The sequence below is a fragment of the Cydia splendana genome, chromosome 23 (assembly GCF_910591565.1).
Source record: "Cydia splendana chromosome 23, ilCydSple1.2, whole genome shotgun sequence".
NCBI classification, from domain to species: domain Eukaryota; kingdom Metazoa; phylum Arthropoda; class Insecta; order Lepidoptera; family Tortricidae; genus Cydia; species Cydia splendana.
The window spans coordinates 6,582,329-6,600,809 of record NC_085982.1 but is presented as its reverse complement, the minus strand read 5'-3'; the positions used below and the strand labels follow the sequence as shown (position 1 = coordinate 6,600,809).

At 41.5% G+C, this 18,481-nt stretch overlaps 2 protein-coding genes across 2 annotated transcripts in view; both read left to right on the top strand.

Annotated features, from left to right (window-relative positions):
• The window catches only part of LOC134801874 (pleckstrin homology-like domain family B member 1), a 75,664-nt gene extending 66,190 nt beyond the window's left edge, over positions 1–9,474 (top strand). Inside the window, exons 3-4 of the mRNA XM_063774526.1 lie at positions 7,816–7,898; positions 9,026–9,474. Coding sequence (XP_063630596.1) covers positions 7,816–7,898; positions 9,026–9,222 — 280 coding nt within the window. The 3' untranslated portion in view covers positions 9,223–9,474. The remainder of the gene's footprint in view (positions 1–7,815; positions 7,899–9,025) is intronic.
• Positions 9,475–14,679: 5,205 nt separating this feature from the next.
• Positions 14,680–18,481, top strand: part of LOC134801793 (pleckstrin homology-like domain family B member 2) — a 43,751-nt gene continuing 39,949 nt past the window's right edge. The window contains exons 1-4 of the mRNA XM_063774391.1: positions 14,680–14,835; positions 15,549–15,689; positions 16,232–16,734; positions 18,025–18,216. Of these exons, the coding sequence (XP_063630461.1) occupies positions 15,554–15,689; positions 16,232–16,734; positions 18,025–18,216 (831 nt within the window). The 5' untranslated portion in view covers positions 14,680–14,835; positions 15,549–15,553. The remainder of the gene's footprint in view (positions 14,836–15,548; positions 15,690–16,231; positions 16,735–18,024; positions 18,217–18,481) is intronic.

Here is an 18,481-nt window from a genome sequence, read left to right as displayed (position 1 = left end):
GAACCAATTACTAAGACTCCGCTGTCCGTCTGTCCGTCTGTCTGTCTGTCACCAGGTTGTATCTCATAAACCGTGATAGCTAGGCAGTTGACATTTTCACAGATGATGTATTTCTGATGCCGCTTTAACAAAAAATACTAAAAAGTACGGAACCCTCGGTGGGCGAGTCCGGCTCGCACTTGTCCGGTTTTATTCAAATAATAAAATCCTCTCTGAATGAAACCATTCGATAACTCTTAAAATCCTCCATCATTAGCCTTCGTTTGATCCGTAATGAACGCAACACTGTATAAAGCTGGCGATACACACACACTAGGTTACGCCTGCGCAGTTTTGCGTGTACAGTTCGTCATCATCATCATCATTGGCCACATCATCTGTTGTAGATGCTTGTTGCGGCGCTTGTGTGTTTATGGGGTCCCGCATCGCCGTTGATGGCTATAAAGTCCTATAGCAGCGCGGCATTTCTTCCCATTCGATCGCACACAAAACGCGAGGCCGCAGGAGGTGGCAGAGCAGGACGAAGACTTCCGCTTAAGGTTCAACTGCTCAGAAAACTGGACAGTCGAATGCCTACGTTTACCAGGGGTGCGACTCCTGACTTCGGCCAAACTCGGCTCCGCTCGGCTCAGCATTGCTCCGAGCAATTATTAGGGTTGACACGACTTGACGTCCCTTTGCGTGCACGACCACAGATTAGATAATGGCTTGAATTTTGACAATCCTAAATACCCGAAAGTGATAGTGCCATATATTAGAAAGGGTCAGCATGATTCGATCCTGAACCGCTGTCAATCTTCGGTTTTGTAGGAAGTTTCCTTTCTGTACGGTAGTACTATTATTTATTCTGTGGTTTTACCTGTGCAGTTGGCAAAGGCAAAACTGCGCAGGCATACCCGCGTGTGTATGGCCAGCTTAAACTAGTAGTTTGAAACTACCTACACGATACACTTTAATCCTTGTGAGTTTCTAATCCCATGGTATAATAATATACTCCGCCTGGTACTCCATTCCCGTCTTTTCTAGGTCACCTAACTGACACGGGCTTACGTCATCATGCGACAGCGCTATATGATAATATGCGATAGCGCTATATATAGCGGCCATGTTGTTGTGACGTAGCCCCGTGTCACTCTGGGAATGGAAGACCATGTTTTATTAGACTATGTCTAATCCAAAGATGCGTATGAGTCAATCCATTTGTCATCGCTTTCTCGCGCGGGCTGATCCTAACTGACAATACGTTTTTGGAGTAGAGATTTATGTCGATTCACAAGTTCATAACAAGAGAGTTAATATACTGTTTATTGTAAACAATAATCATTTTTATTTACTTTCTTTAGATTTGTTTTTGTTTTTTATTAATTATTATGTTATATTTTAAAACTAAGGATGTTCCTGTCGTTTCCTAGTTTGGTTTGGTTAAATCGAGGCTGAGAGTGAGACGCATTCCAATTCCAACCTAATTTTATACATTCCAAACGTTCTATTTTCGTATAGCAAGGGGCAAGTATTATTTTACCGCTGCGGTAATATGTAACGTGTAAATCGTGTAATCTGATGTTAAGCATCATATCGGACACCGACTCTAATTAAATAAATCCATAAAGAGGTATTCTAGCCTTGGTCAAATCAGGTCTCACACATTCCAAATCTCATTTGATACATTCCAATCGTTCTAATTTTGTATGGCACTCGCCCCTTGTATAATAAATGATATGATATTTGATATTTGACCGCAGCGATATGCAACGCGTTAATCTGATGTTACGCGTCGTATATCGGCCACTGACTCTTCGATTAAACAGATCCATAAGAAAGTATTGTAGTTTGGTTAAATCGGGCCAGAGACACATTCCAAATCTCATTTCATACATTCCAAACGTTCTAATTTCGTATTCCACTCGCCCCTTGTATAGTAAATGGTATGATATTTGACCGCAGCGATATGATATGCAACATGTTATCTGATGTTACGTATATCGGTCACCGACTCTTCAGTTAAATAACACATTGGGTTCGATGGTAATCTAGATCATCTTGTAATGAACAACTCCCATTTGACTTTGCTTTAACTGTGGACATTACAAAAGTGAACGATTTGGATAGATTTTTCTAAAACTTTCATCATAAAAGTAGAAGGTATTAATGTCTGAAAGATAAATTACGAACATTTAGGCTTCAAAGTCCATTTATCGTCGCATAACTTTAACTCATACCTACTAACATGTTTTTGGGTCACCAAAAATAATTGTTTCTATATCAACTACGAGAACATTTTCAATTAAAATAATTACCTACATAAAAAAACCACTGAACTCTAAATAAAAAATGATATGCCGAATAATTAAATCATTATTGTTATGTAATAACATTAATCAATTAAAAAAATCCACTGAACCAGAGACAAATATTGATATGCCGAGTTCCAAACTAAACATATTCATTGCACTCAAAGATAAATAAGATATACAACTTTATTTAGATCACACGAATGCATCACACATGGTCCACTAAACTGCTACAAATATTTACGTTTCGCTGGCTCAATATTACAAAGTTCTGTGTTACATTTTCAAGATAGTTGAAATTCGACTTAATGACACTGTGACAACGTTCAAATTTCAGTTCGATAAAAGTGAAACATAGAACCCCGTAATATTGGACCAGCGATTTGGCAATGTCGTTACTGTTTTGAACTCTGTGCCATTGGAATACGAGCTAGAATTAGAAGGGTGACAATCGGTGGATGTTTTAACCGTTTTATGAGTCACATGTGAGCATGTGACTAGGTTAGACGGAGTGTCTGAAGAGATATGGAGAAAACAGCAGTGTTTCAAGTAATTGTAATACCTACTTGTACCTACTAAGATACTTTATTTATGTTTTCATAAAAATATAATCTGATTTTTAATTCCATACAGATAGATCAAAGCATCGTCTAGCTTAGACATGTCAAAATTGGTATAGGTACTTTGATATGATAAACTCTCTCTTCAATCGGTCCCTCATTGCTGAGGATCGTGGCTCCGTTTGATTCCGTCAACTAGTTGTCTCCATCGGTCCCGTTCTGTAGCTTGGTGGAGTGCGTCGCTGACAGGTATTTTTGGTTCCTCCGCTATATGGTAAACATTTTTTGATAAATTGGAGAGTAAAGTTGATATATGTACTTGTATTCTCACTAGCCTACGTTTGTCTCTATACCCGTGACTACTAATTACTTATAGTTTCGAAGCGATATCGAAGAAAATCAGACGGGATGTGGCAGACGTGGTTTTTTAGCCTCAAATTTTAATACTACTCGATTTCTCATAGCCGCCTAAGCCGCTAGCCGCTAAGCCGACGCCACTTACCCGCACACAGCCAGCGCAAATTCAGTAATAGTGTGTAAGTACAGTCACCTGCATTAATATGTCACTCTTCGAAGGCCGCAAAAATATGTGTCATGCTCTTATAGCTCTACAAATAAGATCTTGTCAGATATTTTTGCGGCCTTCGTTGTGTAACTTATTATTGCAGGTGACTGTACGCGTCTCGCCCACATGGCGTTTACAATGTCGGCATTACTGCCCGGCGCAGGAAACGTCTATTTTGGGGACAAGGGACTTTTGTATTCCCCTTTACTTACACAGAAGAACATTTACTAAGAGTATTGTTGTGTAGGCTGTATTTTATGTATTGCACGTTTTCATTTAAGGATTATATCTGAATTCGTGTATACAAGGTTCATGATTGTAGCTCTCAAAATATATTATACAAATACCCCCGTCATAAAACTTCACGGGTCTGATTTAGTTAAATTATATTTTATCCCTTTCTTACAAATACATAAGTCAATATGACAGATAAAGACAAACGATTCGTAGCTAATTCTGACCAGTAACGCATTTATGAATAACGCCAATAGTATTTAAGTTGTATGTCATTATAAGTCTGTATCTTTAGGTATTTAAGACGAAACAGGAGCTGAATTTTAAATATTTTAGGTGAATATACCCGTCTCGCTAACGGAAGCGGCACCTAAAAGTAGTGCGATAAGGACAAGGCGAAAAATCCTGCGTAAAAATCTCAAAAATCGAGGTTTCGTACTCCTCTGTTTCCTCCTCCAAAACTTAACCAATCGTAACCAAATTTGAAAATCTAAATGATTATGAAATTATCTGTGTCGGACCGTTTTGCTTTTTTGGCTAATTGATATCAGTTTTGAATGCCACGCCTCCAGCACGCCTCTCATTGCGGCATAGTCAATTAGGCCATTTTGGCCATTTTTGAAGGGCTCTAGCGCCTTAAAAAACAAAAATATCAAAAAAAGCAAAACGTTCCGACACAGATATTGACAATATTAATCTGTGTTGAAAAAATCATTGCTCTAGCTTCAAAAACCACGGAGGAAAACGAGGAGTACGTTTGTATGGAGAAATGACCACTCCCGTTGGCTCTTAAATAAAAGTAAACAATTTGTAAATTTTCGGGTACCTACTTAGTTATAACAGTTATTGCATGGTATAATAATATACTCCGCCTGGTACTCTATTCCGAGATTCGCGTATGACCTAACTGACACGGGTCTACGTCATCATGCTGTTTACAGGTTCTCAAACTTTAGAATGTGGGAGAATTTTAACCAACGGTGAAAATTATTTTAACGGCATTAATTTTAAGTTATTCATGTAGAAACATAGTAAAATAAAACAAATCTAATGTATTAAATTAAACTTTATTTATCTATACAAGACAAACGTTTGAAAAACTAATTCACAGTTACACATTAATTACCAAGCTTACGGCGTGAAAAGTTTGGAAAACACTGCGACTGCTGACACTGAGCGAGAAGGAAATAACAATTAACACGCGTTCGACAAGGATGACGGTCAGGGCATGAAGTTATCTAGATCCGAATTGTCAAATGTGACAGCGCTATCCTGTGTTGTCAGTAGTGTAAACAGAATTACCCGAACGTCTGAAATTTCAGTCGTGAATCGGAAGATATTGCTAACGAATAATTAAAAATGACGTGTTATTGTAAAATTTAAGATAAAATACATATAAATGAAAATTATAAAATTATAAAGAAATAATTTAACTTATTAACCATAGATATAATGTACCCATGTAACATGTTATGTTGAAATAAAGTGGCAATGTTATTGTGACGTAGGCCCGTGTCACTCTGGGAATAGAAGACCATGTTTTATTAGACCATGAGTTATTGGTTAATCGACCAATTACAAAACCGCCTGGATCAGTCACTGAACTACCTGACTTTAACCTACATTATTTGATCGTGTAATGTTTTCATCTATCCTCAACAAGATATATACAGTGGTATTACTAAAAAAAAAATAACTAGCTTAAATGATGGCTTGAGGAGCCATTTGGGTAGATTTTGTTTACTTTTATTTAAATACCTAAAGATACAGAGTATACATAGGTATCATCAGTATCATCACTCCGTCGTGGTTAAATTAATTAATAGCTATTGTGGTCTCAAAACAAGCAAACCAATCAAGCTACCCACAAGCCAGTTAAAGACATTACCACCCATTTAGTGCTCTAGTGTTACATATCGTATGTCCTACGCTCTACTCGCAACTCGGGTGTCGGCGTCATATTGCAACCGGTTACAACTAGATATTATTGAGAACTCATAAGGATCGAGCATTGCTATTGGTGTTATGTTCATTAATGATATGTGATGGCTGTGGCTATGTGTATATTAATTCCTACATGAATTTACACATAGATATACACACTGCAAAAGCAAAAGTAGCTAAACGGCCGGAGTGTTAATAGTTATTTGGTTTTACAAGGGGGCAAAGTTGTTGTTTATCCGCTCTTGCTAATATTGATATCCGAGCGTAGCGAGTGGTTCGAAAAGTGGAATCTTGAGCGTTGCGAGGGTTTCAAAGCACGAGGGTTAAACAAAATTTGCTCCCGAGTGAAACACAAAATTTTTCACCACACCAACCTGAAACAAATGTTAAATGTAAAATATCAAACAAAATCAAACCAAATCAAATCCAAATGAATGAATGTAATTAAATATTTATCATCCAAAATCATCATTTATAAGTCAATTCTACCAGCAAACATAAGAAAACAACTCAAAATTTGCATTTGATTACTTTGCCTCACATGTGAATAAAATGCAACTTTGCTATCAGTTTTTGAAGTGCAAAGTAAGCCTTTCCGAGCTGGTGTGGTGAAAAAATAATTGGATGGGTGGCAGTCCTCAACTGTGCGTTTCTCCAGAAACCTCCTGCCTCGCGTAGCTAACTAAATCATTATGAAATAATAAACTCCTGTCTATCTAGAATAACTTGTGGTGGGGAAAAGCAGCGTAGGTATAGCAGCTTTTGAAAACCTTTGAATTCAAAGCTAAGTTTTATGCCAAATATCAGCTTCTTAGATTTCTCAGCATTGTTTAAAAAATACTGTTTTACTGTCTCGCCACACATACGACAATCAGTGTTGTCAGAGTGTCCCATCTTGGCCAGAATTCCTTTGACCCCGTAATGGTCAGTAAACACCCCTGTTATGATTTGGAGTTGTCTTTTGCTAAGTTTCCAAAGCTTTTTGCTCCAACCGGAGTCTACTCCTTGCATAAAGAGCTTTGCGCGCTTTAGACCCGTCAGACTGTCCCATTCTTCCTGATGTTTGGTCCTAGTATGGTCTTTGATAGCCGTTGTAATGGTTCCCTGTGAGAGCCCCACGAATGGTTCCAGACCTATAAGGTTCATCTGCATTTTTATTGCCTATGAATCCCTCGTGACCTGGGATCCATACCAGTTGCACTTTGTTTGCCTTGAACTTAGAAAAGTATAGATAACATTTAAACTACCTCATACGAGTCGGCAAAGAATTCAAAAGATATAAATACAAACACTGTCGATTACTAAGAAGGCGATAAGGCGTTATGCTAATAGAATGAAGTCATCGCTCTGTACTGTTATTACTTGTGATCCTTGTAATATATCGACAAGCAATTATGGACTTTAAGCTAATGCAGGAAGGGATAGAGTTGTTTGTGTTAATATGTTAATGTTAGATTACAGAGGCGGTCAGTAGGATAGAATGTCAAACTGTTAAGTTGTACTCGTTACATTAAAGCACACTGATATGTTTGATATTATGTATATACAATACAACGAACAAAAATGCAACATACAAATTATCTTCGAGGGAGACATGTTCAATGCAGAGCGAAGTGATTTTTTTAAATATCCGAAGTGTAGCAAACTACAGAAGCGCTGGTGGTCTAGCGGTAAGAGCGTGCGACTTTCAATCCGGAGGTCACGGGTTCAAACCCCGGCTCGTACCAATGAGTTTTTACCAAATATTACCAATATATTTACCAGTCCCTTTTCAGTGAAGGAAAACATTGTGAGGAAACCGGACTAATCCCAATAAGGTCTAGTTTACCCTCTAGGTTGGAAGGTCAGATGGCAGTCGCTTTCGTAGAAACTAGTGCCTACGCCAACTCTCGGGATTCGAAGACAAGCGGAACCCAGGCTCCCATGAGCCGTGGCAGAATGCCGGAATAACGCGAGGAAGATGGATGGATCCGAAGTGTAGCAAACTAGACATGATGGACTGTAAAGGTCAAGTCTTTAACTAAAATTTGCGCTTGAAAACTCAATATTTTGCCAACGAATCCTTGGGAAAAAAATAGTTCGCAAAAAATCGTATTATTTTTGTAACTCCTATCAAACGACACCCCAATTTTACCCCAAGTTACTTACAATGAAAAATACATGCTCTCTTTACCTGTAGACTTTTTTTTAATGTTTAAAATATGTATTCTCTTTATTACAGAGTGGCTACGAACACTCCTCACCTCGTGAGCCTGGGCACGGGCAGGCTGAGCACCGCGGTTACACTCCATCCTATCAAACAGGGTAAGTCATGTTGTCGCGAACATTGAAAATTTTAATTTCCTGATATGCTACCAAAGAGAATTTGAAATAGAGTATTACTGTCATGGTAAATTGTGTAGCTACAGTACATTTACTGCCATCTTTCGACAGACGATTAAATCTGTTAGAACGCCATTTGACTTTGATCATTATTCTGTCACTGATATATGTTAACTTGTTAAATTTTAATATTAACGCCATCTACTCGAGAGTAGGCTGGAGGTTATGGCGCCTTCGCTCGAAAAGATTGCAAATACCTTTGGCCTATAGTGGAGTAGATGGCGTTAATATTAATATTTAATAAGTTAACACATATCAGTGATAGAATAATGATCAAAGTCAAATGGCGTTCTAACAGTTTTATGTTCAGTCGAAAGATGGCAGTAAATTTACAGTGGCTACATAATTTACTTTGACAATCCGTCCCTATACACTCTATCCTCTTTGATGCTACTCTCGAGCGATAGCTATATGCAAGAGAGATAAAGAGCCAGACAGCAAAATCTCGATTTACGATGTTTACGGTAGGCTATAACCTGAAATAGATGCCATACTAAAGAAAAGTGACCACGCCCTCCGGTGGCCGAGGCCGGAATCGAACCGGCGTCTTCGAATACGAATTACGGTATAGCGAGAGAGATGGCGCTGCCTATTGAATTCTTCCCCAGTTTTGCCTACGGTTAGGCACTCAGACTCGGTATCAAAATGGTGCAATTTGTCAAGTTCACCATAGGAATCGAGGAAAAATATTGAAATCATATTTAAACCGCTTTTGGGTTATATCATCAGGGCAGTTTTTATATAGAGTTCCGTACCTCAAAAGGAAAAAACGGCCAAGAAATGACCATCCCCCCCGTTATCTCCGAAACTGGGTCTAAAATTAAAAAAAATACACAAAATAGTTCTGTAGGTACTTATAGATGACAGGAAAACCTATTAGAAATGTGTAGTCAAGCGTGAGTCGGACTTAATGTATGGAACCCTTGAAACGCGAGTCCGACTCGCACTTGGCCGGTTTTTTTTAAGCTAACGGGTATTATTCTTCAAACTGCTTTAATGATTGTTCACCTTATAAAAGTATATCTAACATCCCATCTTTACATTTTCAGGTCGAGTGACCATCGGCTCAGACCCAACCTGCGACATCTACGTAGTAGGCACCGGAGTCGCCAGCGTACACTGTCGCGTTGAGAACTCTCACGGCGTGGTCACCCTGTATCCCACCAGTGGGAGTACGTTACTAGACGGTCTGCCGGTCGACAAGCCCACGAGACTGTCACAAGGTAATATACGCCTTATTACATAAATCATAATGTCCAATCTTGCTTATCATCGGCTCAAACCCAACCTGCGACATCTACGTAGTAGGCACCGGAGTCGCCAGCGTGCACTGTCGCGTTGAGAACTCTCACGGCGTGGTCACCCTGTACCCCACCAGTGGGAGTACGTTACTAGACGGTCTGCCGGTCGACAAGCCCACGAGACTGTCACAAGGTAATATACGCCTTATTACATAAATCATAATGTCCAATCTTGCTTATCATCGGCTCAAACCCAACCTGCGACATCTACGTAGTAGGCACCGTAGCAGGAGATCTAAGGTCCACCACCTTGCATTTTGGAGACAAAGCAAACCGCTTGGAACAGGTGTTCCTGGGGGTGATCTGAGCTGATTAAGCCCGGTTGCCAAGAGGTTCCCCCCAGCAGGTGGGCAGGGGAGGGGGGGGTAAAAGTGCCTCCGGCGCGCCTCACTCTAAGCTTTATATCTGCATACATCTCGCAACTATATCAAGTTTGGTGTCTTTTTCGTGTAATTCGAGGATGAAGAATTCATTTCTGTGACTAAATTTTCACTCACCCATACAAAAAATTCGAGAAATTCAAAATTCAAAAAAAATCTATTGATTTTTTTTTTCGAAAATCCTCAACAAAATGTATACTATGAGGATTTGCTCTAGAAAAAAAATACCTGTGAATAGCCCAGTTCTCCTACTATACAGAATAGTAAACTTGTCAAACATTTTTTTCATAACTCTGTTAAAAAAAATGTTTTGTGTCGCGCGGCGTACCTGCATTGTAAGAGCGGTATGCAGCATTTAGGATTTTTAAGTATGTTTAGATGATTTCTGATAAGTTGTTATTCTTCTGGTTGTAGATTACATTAATAAATTACTTCTGGACGTGATATATATACAAATATAAATTAAAAATATCAATAAAGATGTTGGGAAAACTTTCGCCAACAGAGTTAAGTATTATAAATGTGATAATATTAACATTATTATTTGTATGTCTTTTCCATATCTCGGGACCATGGGGTCCCGGACCTTTGGGAGGCGTACGTGGGGACGAAGCCAACAGCGCAGAGGCCCTTTAAGGCACGTTAATCTAAAAGCAAGGGATACATGTGGTGGATACTATCCCCGAACGCACAATGTGATACATCCGGAGATGGTCCCCGCCAGGTGCAAAGACTATTGCAGTGCAGCACTTTTGTGCTGCGATGGGAACTACGGTCATGGGCTATAGATTTGAAAGTTGGATGGACTGGATAATGGGCTATGGGAGAGACTAGCGGACACCTGCCGTAACAATCAGTCTCAAAATTGTAAATGACAGGTGGTGACTCGCCAACGCCACAGTGCGACAACAGGCTGTGAGGTTGTCGAGAGGTGAGTCTGCGGTAGCCAGATCCCGATATTCTATTATTGTGGTGTTGTGGGCCTTTGAGTGTCGCATTGACCAGCATTGATCTATTGTGACGGCCCTTTAAGTTCATTACTAATGCCCGTTGCATCCAGAAAGTTCCAGATTCTTTGGGCCGTAATGTTTTGTACCTCATAGGGTTGCACTACGTGTCGCCCTAGGTAGGTACTTCTTTTTGACATTAGTAGTCCACAAGAACAGAGAATGTGCATTGCAGTCTCCACTGACTCCTGACAGAACCTGCATGTCGCATCTTGTTTCTTGCCAATTTGAAACATATGTTTGTTCAACTTGCAGTGTCCAGTCAGTATTCTGGTCACCGCGCAGGTTTTGTGCCTTTTGAGTCTTAAAAGCTCCTTAGCAGTTTTGCTGTTGAACCCTTTGATCAGAGCTTTCGAGTGTTCTTGTCCTTTAACGAACTTCCACCAATCGATTGCTCTCGTTTTTCTAAGTTGCTGAGCAGAGAATATGCATCTGGTTTTGTGCTTCCACAGAAGGGTTCTGGGCCGACCAGGGGTGTGTCTGCGCCCTTTCTAGCAAGTTTGTCCGCTTCTTCGTTTCCGTTAACGTCGGAGTGCCCTGGTACCCATCTAAGTGTAACCTTGTTGGAGTAAGCCAGTGCATTTAGGTTTGTTTTACAGTTCTGGACTAGTTTTGAGTTTGACTCAAGGGATTCTAGTGCCAGCGGAGCAGCCTGGCTGTCTGAGTTGATGTAGATAAGCTGGTGTCTTAGGTTTCTATCCAGGTTGATCTCCGCACATTTGTTGATGGCGAAGATTGAGGCCAGTGTGCCCATGCTGACGCTAGCTCTGAGCTTAGATCTCTCACCATCGATCCCACATCATACATCATTGCCTTTCTTGGAACCATCTGTATACCAGATGTGGCTTCCCTCTTCGACGTACATTTGGTTGTTGATCCATTTGTCTCTAGGAGGTATTTCTACTGTTTACAGTTTGGTGAGATGACATTCGGTGTGCGTGTCATCAGTGGGCATGCTAAGGGTTCTATTCGCAAAAACCCAGGCCTTTAGATTGGTTAATGCCTGAGAGCGCCATTATGGCCTGTTTAGTGTGCATATTCTGTAGACGCACTGCTTGGCCTCCTTTTGCACCTGCAAGTGGAGTGGTATGATGTCCAGCAGTGCATCTAGGGCCGCTCCCGGTGTCGAGGAGTAGGCGCCTGTTACTGTTAAACAAGCCGTGCGTTGCAGGCTGTTTAGAGTGTCTATTGCTGTCTTTTGGCTGGTTTTGTTACACCAGACTGCGGAGGCGTAGGTGACAATTGGCCTCACTACCGCTGTGTTTACCACATAGCAATTTGGGTCTTAAGCCCTATCTTGCTCCTGCCATTCGACAGCGTGACCACATGGCCATTTTCGCTTTTTGTATAATGTTTCTCAGGTGAGGGTTCCGAGTTAACTTTTGGTCGAAGGTGACCCCTAGATACTTGACCTCTGCCGAGAACGGTATTATTTGTCCATTAAGTCTTGGTTTTGTGAGTTTATCGAGCTTCCGTTTCCTCGTGAATGGTTAAATGACTATTACAGTCTTGCTCGGATTAATGGACAAGTCATTTTCTCTACTCCATTTGAATATTGTGTTTTGAGCTCCATGCATTAGGTTGGATATTGTGTTGAGGCAAGGGCCTTTGACGATGACTACAAGGTCGTCGGCATATCCTTGTGTATCAAAGTCTTGGCCTGACATGATTGCAAGAAGTTGGTCCACTGCTAGGGTCCATAATAGTGGGGATAAAACGCCTCCTTGTAGGCACCCTTTAGTGGTATAAAATTCATGCTCTATATATAGTATTGATGGTCAGAGTGGCTACTCTGTTCGAGAGCATGCTATGTACCCATCTGGTGGTTTCGTCTACTCCCTTTGATTTCATACCATTGAGTATGGTCTCTGCGGGCGTATTGTCGAAAGCACCTTCAACATCAAGGAACGCACATAGAGCGGTTTGCTTTTCCTCTAGGGTTTTCTGCACCTTGTCAACCTGGTTGAAAATTATTTCGGCGACACGGCGGTTTTCAGTTGTGTCGCATGTTCCGGTGTAGGATTTGGTCTATGTTTGGGGACAGATTATAGCCCCTCAGCAACAGCCACCATGCCCTGCTGACTGGGGCTGGTCCAAACAACATGGAGCCCATATGGACAAGCCTACCTGCGGCGGCTGCTGCTTGTTTAGAGCTTATTCGTTGCCGCTGCAAAACAAAATGCGCAGGGAGGTGCAACTGCATTAAAAAAAACCTAAAATGCACAGTCTCATGGGCATGTAATGGCAATTACGAACAATATATATCTTATTTTAACCCGCATTTTTTGTCAAACATCTCCTATGTTAATTTTATCACATTTATAATACTTAACTCTATTAGCGAAAGTTTTCCCAACATCTTTATTTATATATGTATATATATCACGTCCAGAAGTAATTTATTAATGTAATCTACCACCAGAAGAATAACAACTTATCAGAAATCATCTAAACATACTTAAAAATCCTAAACGTTGCATACCACTCTTACAATGCAGGTACGCCGCGCGACACAAAACATTTTTTTTAACAGAGTTATGAAAAAAAATGTTTGACAAGTTTCCTATTCTGTATAGTAGGAGAACTGGGCTATTCACAGGTATTTTTTTTCTAGAGCAAATCCTCATAGTATACATTTTGTTGAGGATTTTCGAAAAAAAAAATCAATAGATTTTTTTTGAATTTTGAATTTCTCGAATTTTTTGTATGGGTGAGTGAAAATTTAGTCACAGAAATGAATTCTTCATCCTCGAATTATACGAAAATGACACCAAACTTGATATAGTTGCGAGATGTATGCAGATATAAAGCTTAGAGTGAGGCGCGCCGGAGGCACTTTTACCCCCCCTCCCCTGCCCACCTACTGGGGGGAACCTCTTGGCAACCGGGCTTAATCAGCTCAGGTCACCCCCAGGAACACCTGTTCCAAGCGGTTTGCTTTGTCTCCAAAATGCAAGGTCCCCTTAGAAAACGGGACCTTAGATCCCCTGCTACCGGAGTCGCCAGCGTGCACTGTCGCGTTGAGAACTCTCACGGCGTGGTCACCCTGTACCCCACCAGTGGGAGTACGTTACTAGACGGTCTGCCGGTCGACAAGCCCACGAGAGTGTCACAAGGTAATATACGCCTTATTACATAAATCATAATGTCCAATCTTGCTTATCATCGGCTCAAACCCAACCTGCGACATCTACGTAGTAGGCACCGGAGTCGCCAGCGTACACTGTCGCGTTGAGAACTCTCACGGCGTGGTCACCCTGTACCCCACCAGTGGGAGTACGTTACTAGACGGTCTGCCGGTCGACAAGCCCACGAGACTGTCACAAGGTAATATACGCCTTATTACATAAATCATAATGTCCAATCTTGCTTATCATCGGCTCAAACCCAACCTGCGACATCTACGTAGTAGGCACCGGAGTCGCCAGCGTGCACTGTCGCGTTGAGAACTCTCACGGCGTGGTCACCCTGTACCCCACCAGTGGGAGTACGTTACTAGACGGTCTGCCGGTCGACAAGCCCACGAGACTGTCACAAGGTAATATACGCCTTATTACATAAATCATAATGTCCAATCTTGCTTATCATCGGCTCAAACCCAACCTGCGACATCTACGTAGTAGGCACCGGAGTCGCCAGCGTGCACTGTCGCGTTGAGAACTCTCACGGCGTGGTCACCCTGTACCCCACCAGTGGGAGTACGTTACTAGACGGTCTGCCGGTCGACAAGCCCACGAGACTGTCGCAAGGTAATATACGCCTTATTACATAAATCTTAATGTCCAATCTTGCTTATCATCGGCTCAAACCCAACCTGCGACATCTACGTAGTAGGCACCGGACTCGCCAGCGTACACTGTCGCGTTGAGAACTCTCACGGCGTGGTCACCCTGTACCCCACCAGTGGGAGTACGTTACTAGACGGTCTGCCGGTCGACAAGCCCACGAGACTGTCACAAGGTAATATACGCCTTATTACATAAATCATAATGTCCAATCTTGCTTATCATCGGCTCAAACCCAACCTGCGACATCTACGTAGTAGGCACCGGAGTCGCCAGCGTGCACTGTCGCGTTGAGAACTCTCACGGCGTGGTCACCCTGTACCCCACCAGTGGGAGTACGTTACTAGACGGTCTGCCGGTCGACAAGCCCACGAGACTGTCACAAGGTAATATACGTCTTATTACATAAATCATAATGTCCAATCTTGCTTATCATCGGCTTAAACCCAACCTGCGACATCTACGTAGTAGGCACCGGAGTCGCCAGCGTACACTGTCGCGTTGAGAACTCTCACGGCGTGGTCACCCTGTACCCCACCAGTGGGAGTACGTTACTAGACGGTCTGCCGGTCGACAAGCCCACGAGACTCACAAGGTAATATACCTACGTCTTATTAAATAAATCATAACGTCCAATGTCGCGTAGATTATCTAGTATAGGCACTGGGGTCGCCGGCGTACATTGTCGCGTTGAAAACTCCCATGGCGTGGGCACCCTGTATCCCGTGGGCCGAGGCCCACAGACTATCGCAAGGTAATATACACCTTATTGTATACAGCATAACGTCCACAGTCGAGTAACCATCGGCTCCGGCCCCACCTGCGACATGTAAGTAGTAGGTAATAGACACCCTATTAAGTACAGCATAACGCATAATGTCGCTTAGAGACTACGTGGTCAAAAATCTTATCAAAATAACTTGAGTCGCTTAACTTCAAACTCGGGTACCTAAATCCATCTGTCAGATTATGCGATTTTGGTATCAAGAAAAAGTAATTGGGTAGATATTTGACTATTTGCTGAGAGGTTCGAATGGATTTACCCGAGTTTGAAGTTAAGCGACACACTTTTATATGTATGTATCTATTTTGTTTACAGGAAGCATGCTGACAATAGGCCGTTCCAACTACCTCCGCTTCAACCACCCCGAAGAAGCCAAACTCATGAAGTCAGTCCTCCCTTCGACCCGCGTATCCATGGCTCCCGTACAATACCAGCCTAATGAACACTGCGCGCAAGGTAAATCTAACCTTATACCCATAATGATAGAATCTCTTTCACTTTGTACTAGCACTTAGCCAGCCGAACCAGCGCAAGGTATATCCAACCTTATAGCTATGACTGTAGAGTCTATCTCGTATAAGAAGCTAAACTCTGGAAGTCAGTCCTCCCTTCGACCCGCGTATCCATGGCTCCCGTACAATACCAGCCTAATGAACACTGTGCGCAAGGTAAATCTAACCTTATACCCATAATGATAGAGTCTCATTCATTGTGTACTAGCACTAATAAGTCAGTCGAACCAGCGCAAGGTATATGCATTGCGATTTGCGTCTCACTCTGCTATCAAGCAAAATGTGAGACGCAAATACACATTGGACCAAGATATTTGACAAATGGAATACCATCCTTATAGACACTTGCGTCGCTTTATATTCATTCCTAAAAATTGGATCTATTGTACTACAAGGTGAATTCAATCTTATGTCTTAAGTATTTAAGTCGCTATCACCCTACCCTCAAAGAGAAAGTAACTACTACAAGTGATGTTTTCTTTCCAGGTTACCAAGACCAGAACCAATGTTACCAGAACGCAAACATCCAAAAAATCTTCAAAGACACCAACCTCCAACAACTCGACCAAGAATTAGACATGACCCTCAACGAAATAGCCAAGAAAAAACCTCCCGTAGCCCCAAGAAAATACGCAGAAGACGATCAACCAAAAATGTCTAGTATTATGGCTAAAGTATCCAAATTCGAGTATTATGCCAAACAACAGAAAATAGGCAGAAGTCAGTTTTACACGTCGAACGAAATAGAAATCTCACCCAAAGTGTTTAGTTCGAACTCCTTAACAGTAAACACGCCGGCTAAAGATGTGTTAGGAGGGAGAAATGTACCTAATTATATGAAGAATACTGAACAGAAGATTATAGTACTTAATGAGAATAATACGGAGAAACGGCCGTATGCTAATGTAGCTTTAAGGAATAAAAATAAGATAGAGGATATAGTGAGGAATTTTGATGAGAATTCGCGCAACGATTTTAAACTTAAAAAGGTAACTAATTTATTTTAAATTGTTGTAAATACTGGTTGAAATGTCTTTCCCATCATGGAACAATGGTGTTCCGGACCTTTGGGAGGCGTGCGCGGAGCCGAAGTCAACACGTAGAGACCCTTTTGACACTTTAATGAAATGTAAGGGGTACACCGAGCGGATGCTGCCCTTGCCCGTGTCATGGGACGCACGCAGATGCAGCACCCGCCAGGGTATAAGGACTATTGAGAGTTGATGGGATCTAATATGAACTTGATTATTGGGTGAAAGTTGAGAGTTGGTTATTCAGGTTATTTAGGTCAATATTATATGGATTAATTTACGAGAATTTCAATGGGATCACCGAGTCATAGAGTATTATAATATTTAACGAATTTTAGTCACGTATATTTTCTTGTTCTTATTATTTACCGAGAACAATCATATGTTACTATGTATAACTTTTTATAGTAGCAGATTAGTTATTAGGTATATTTAGGTAAGTATATTTAAAATAGGCCCGGTACAGACGGACTGCAACCCGACTGCAACTTGTATATATAGCAACTGCATGCCGACGTTGCGGTTGGCGGCTTTAAATCTTACTGAGACGGACTGACATTCATATTTGGTTGTTGAAATACTTGAAATATTCAACGAATTATTGAAAAGTGCCACTTAGGGCCACTTGCACCATTCACTAACTCAGGGTTAACCGGTTATAACTGGAGTTACCAAGGTTACTAGTACAATTTGACACTGGGTTAACGGTTTAATCCACTTAGGGCCACTTGCACCATTCACTAAGTCAGGGTTAACCGGTTATAACAGGAGTTACCAAGGTTACTAGTACAATTTGACACTGGGTTAACGGTTTAATCCACTTAGGGCCACTTGCATCATTCACTAACTCAGGGTTAACCGGTTATAACTTTAGTTACCAAGGTTACTTTGACACTGGGTTAACGGTTTAATCTACTTAGGGCCACTTGCACCATTCACTAACTCAGGGTTAACCGGTTATAACTGGAGTTACCAAGGTTACTAGTACAATTTGACACTGGGTTAACGGTTTAATCCACTTAGGGCCACTTGCACCATTCACTAACTCAGGGTTAACTGGTTATAACTGGAGTTACCAAGGTTACTAGTACAATTTGACACCGGGTTAACGGTTTAATCCACTTAGGGCCACTTGCACCATTCACTAACTCAGGGTTAACTGGTTATAACTGGAGTTACCAAGGTTACTAATACAATTTGACACTGTGTTAACGGTTTAACCGGTTTCTATGATTTTCTTGTTTTAAGGTTAACAACGACCAGAAAGACAACATTTACGGCAAAATCAACAACACAAAAGACGAAAAAAGTAACCTATCAAATAAAGAAGAGAAGAAACCGTGTCTGCCCTCACCGGCCTTCGACAGGAACCCGCAGTATTCCCCAGTATACGCGAACAGCTATGACAGGAGCTATGAGGCTGAGAACAGGAGAATCAGGGTATGTATCATATCATATACAATAAAGAAGAGACGAAAACTTGTCTGCCCTCACCAGCCTTCGACAGGAACCCGCAGTATTCCCCAGTATATGAACAGCTATGACAGGAGCTATGAGGCTGAGAACAGGAGAATCAGGGTATGTATCATATACAATAAATAAAGAAGAGAAGAAACCGTGTCTGCCCTCACCGGCCTTCGAGAGGAACCCGCAGTATCCCCCAGTATACGCGAACAGCTATGACAGGAGCAATGAGGCTGAGAAC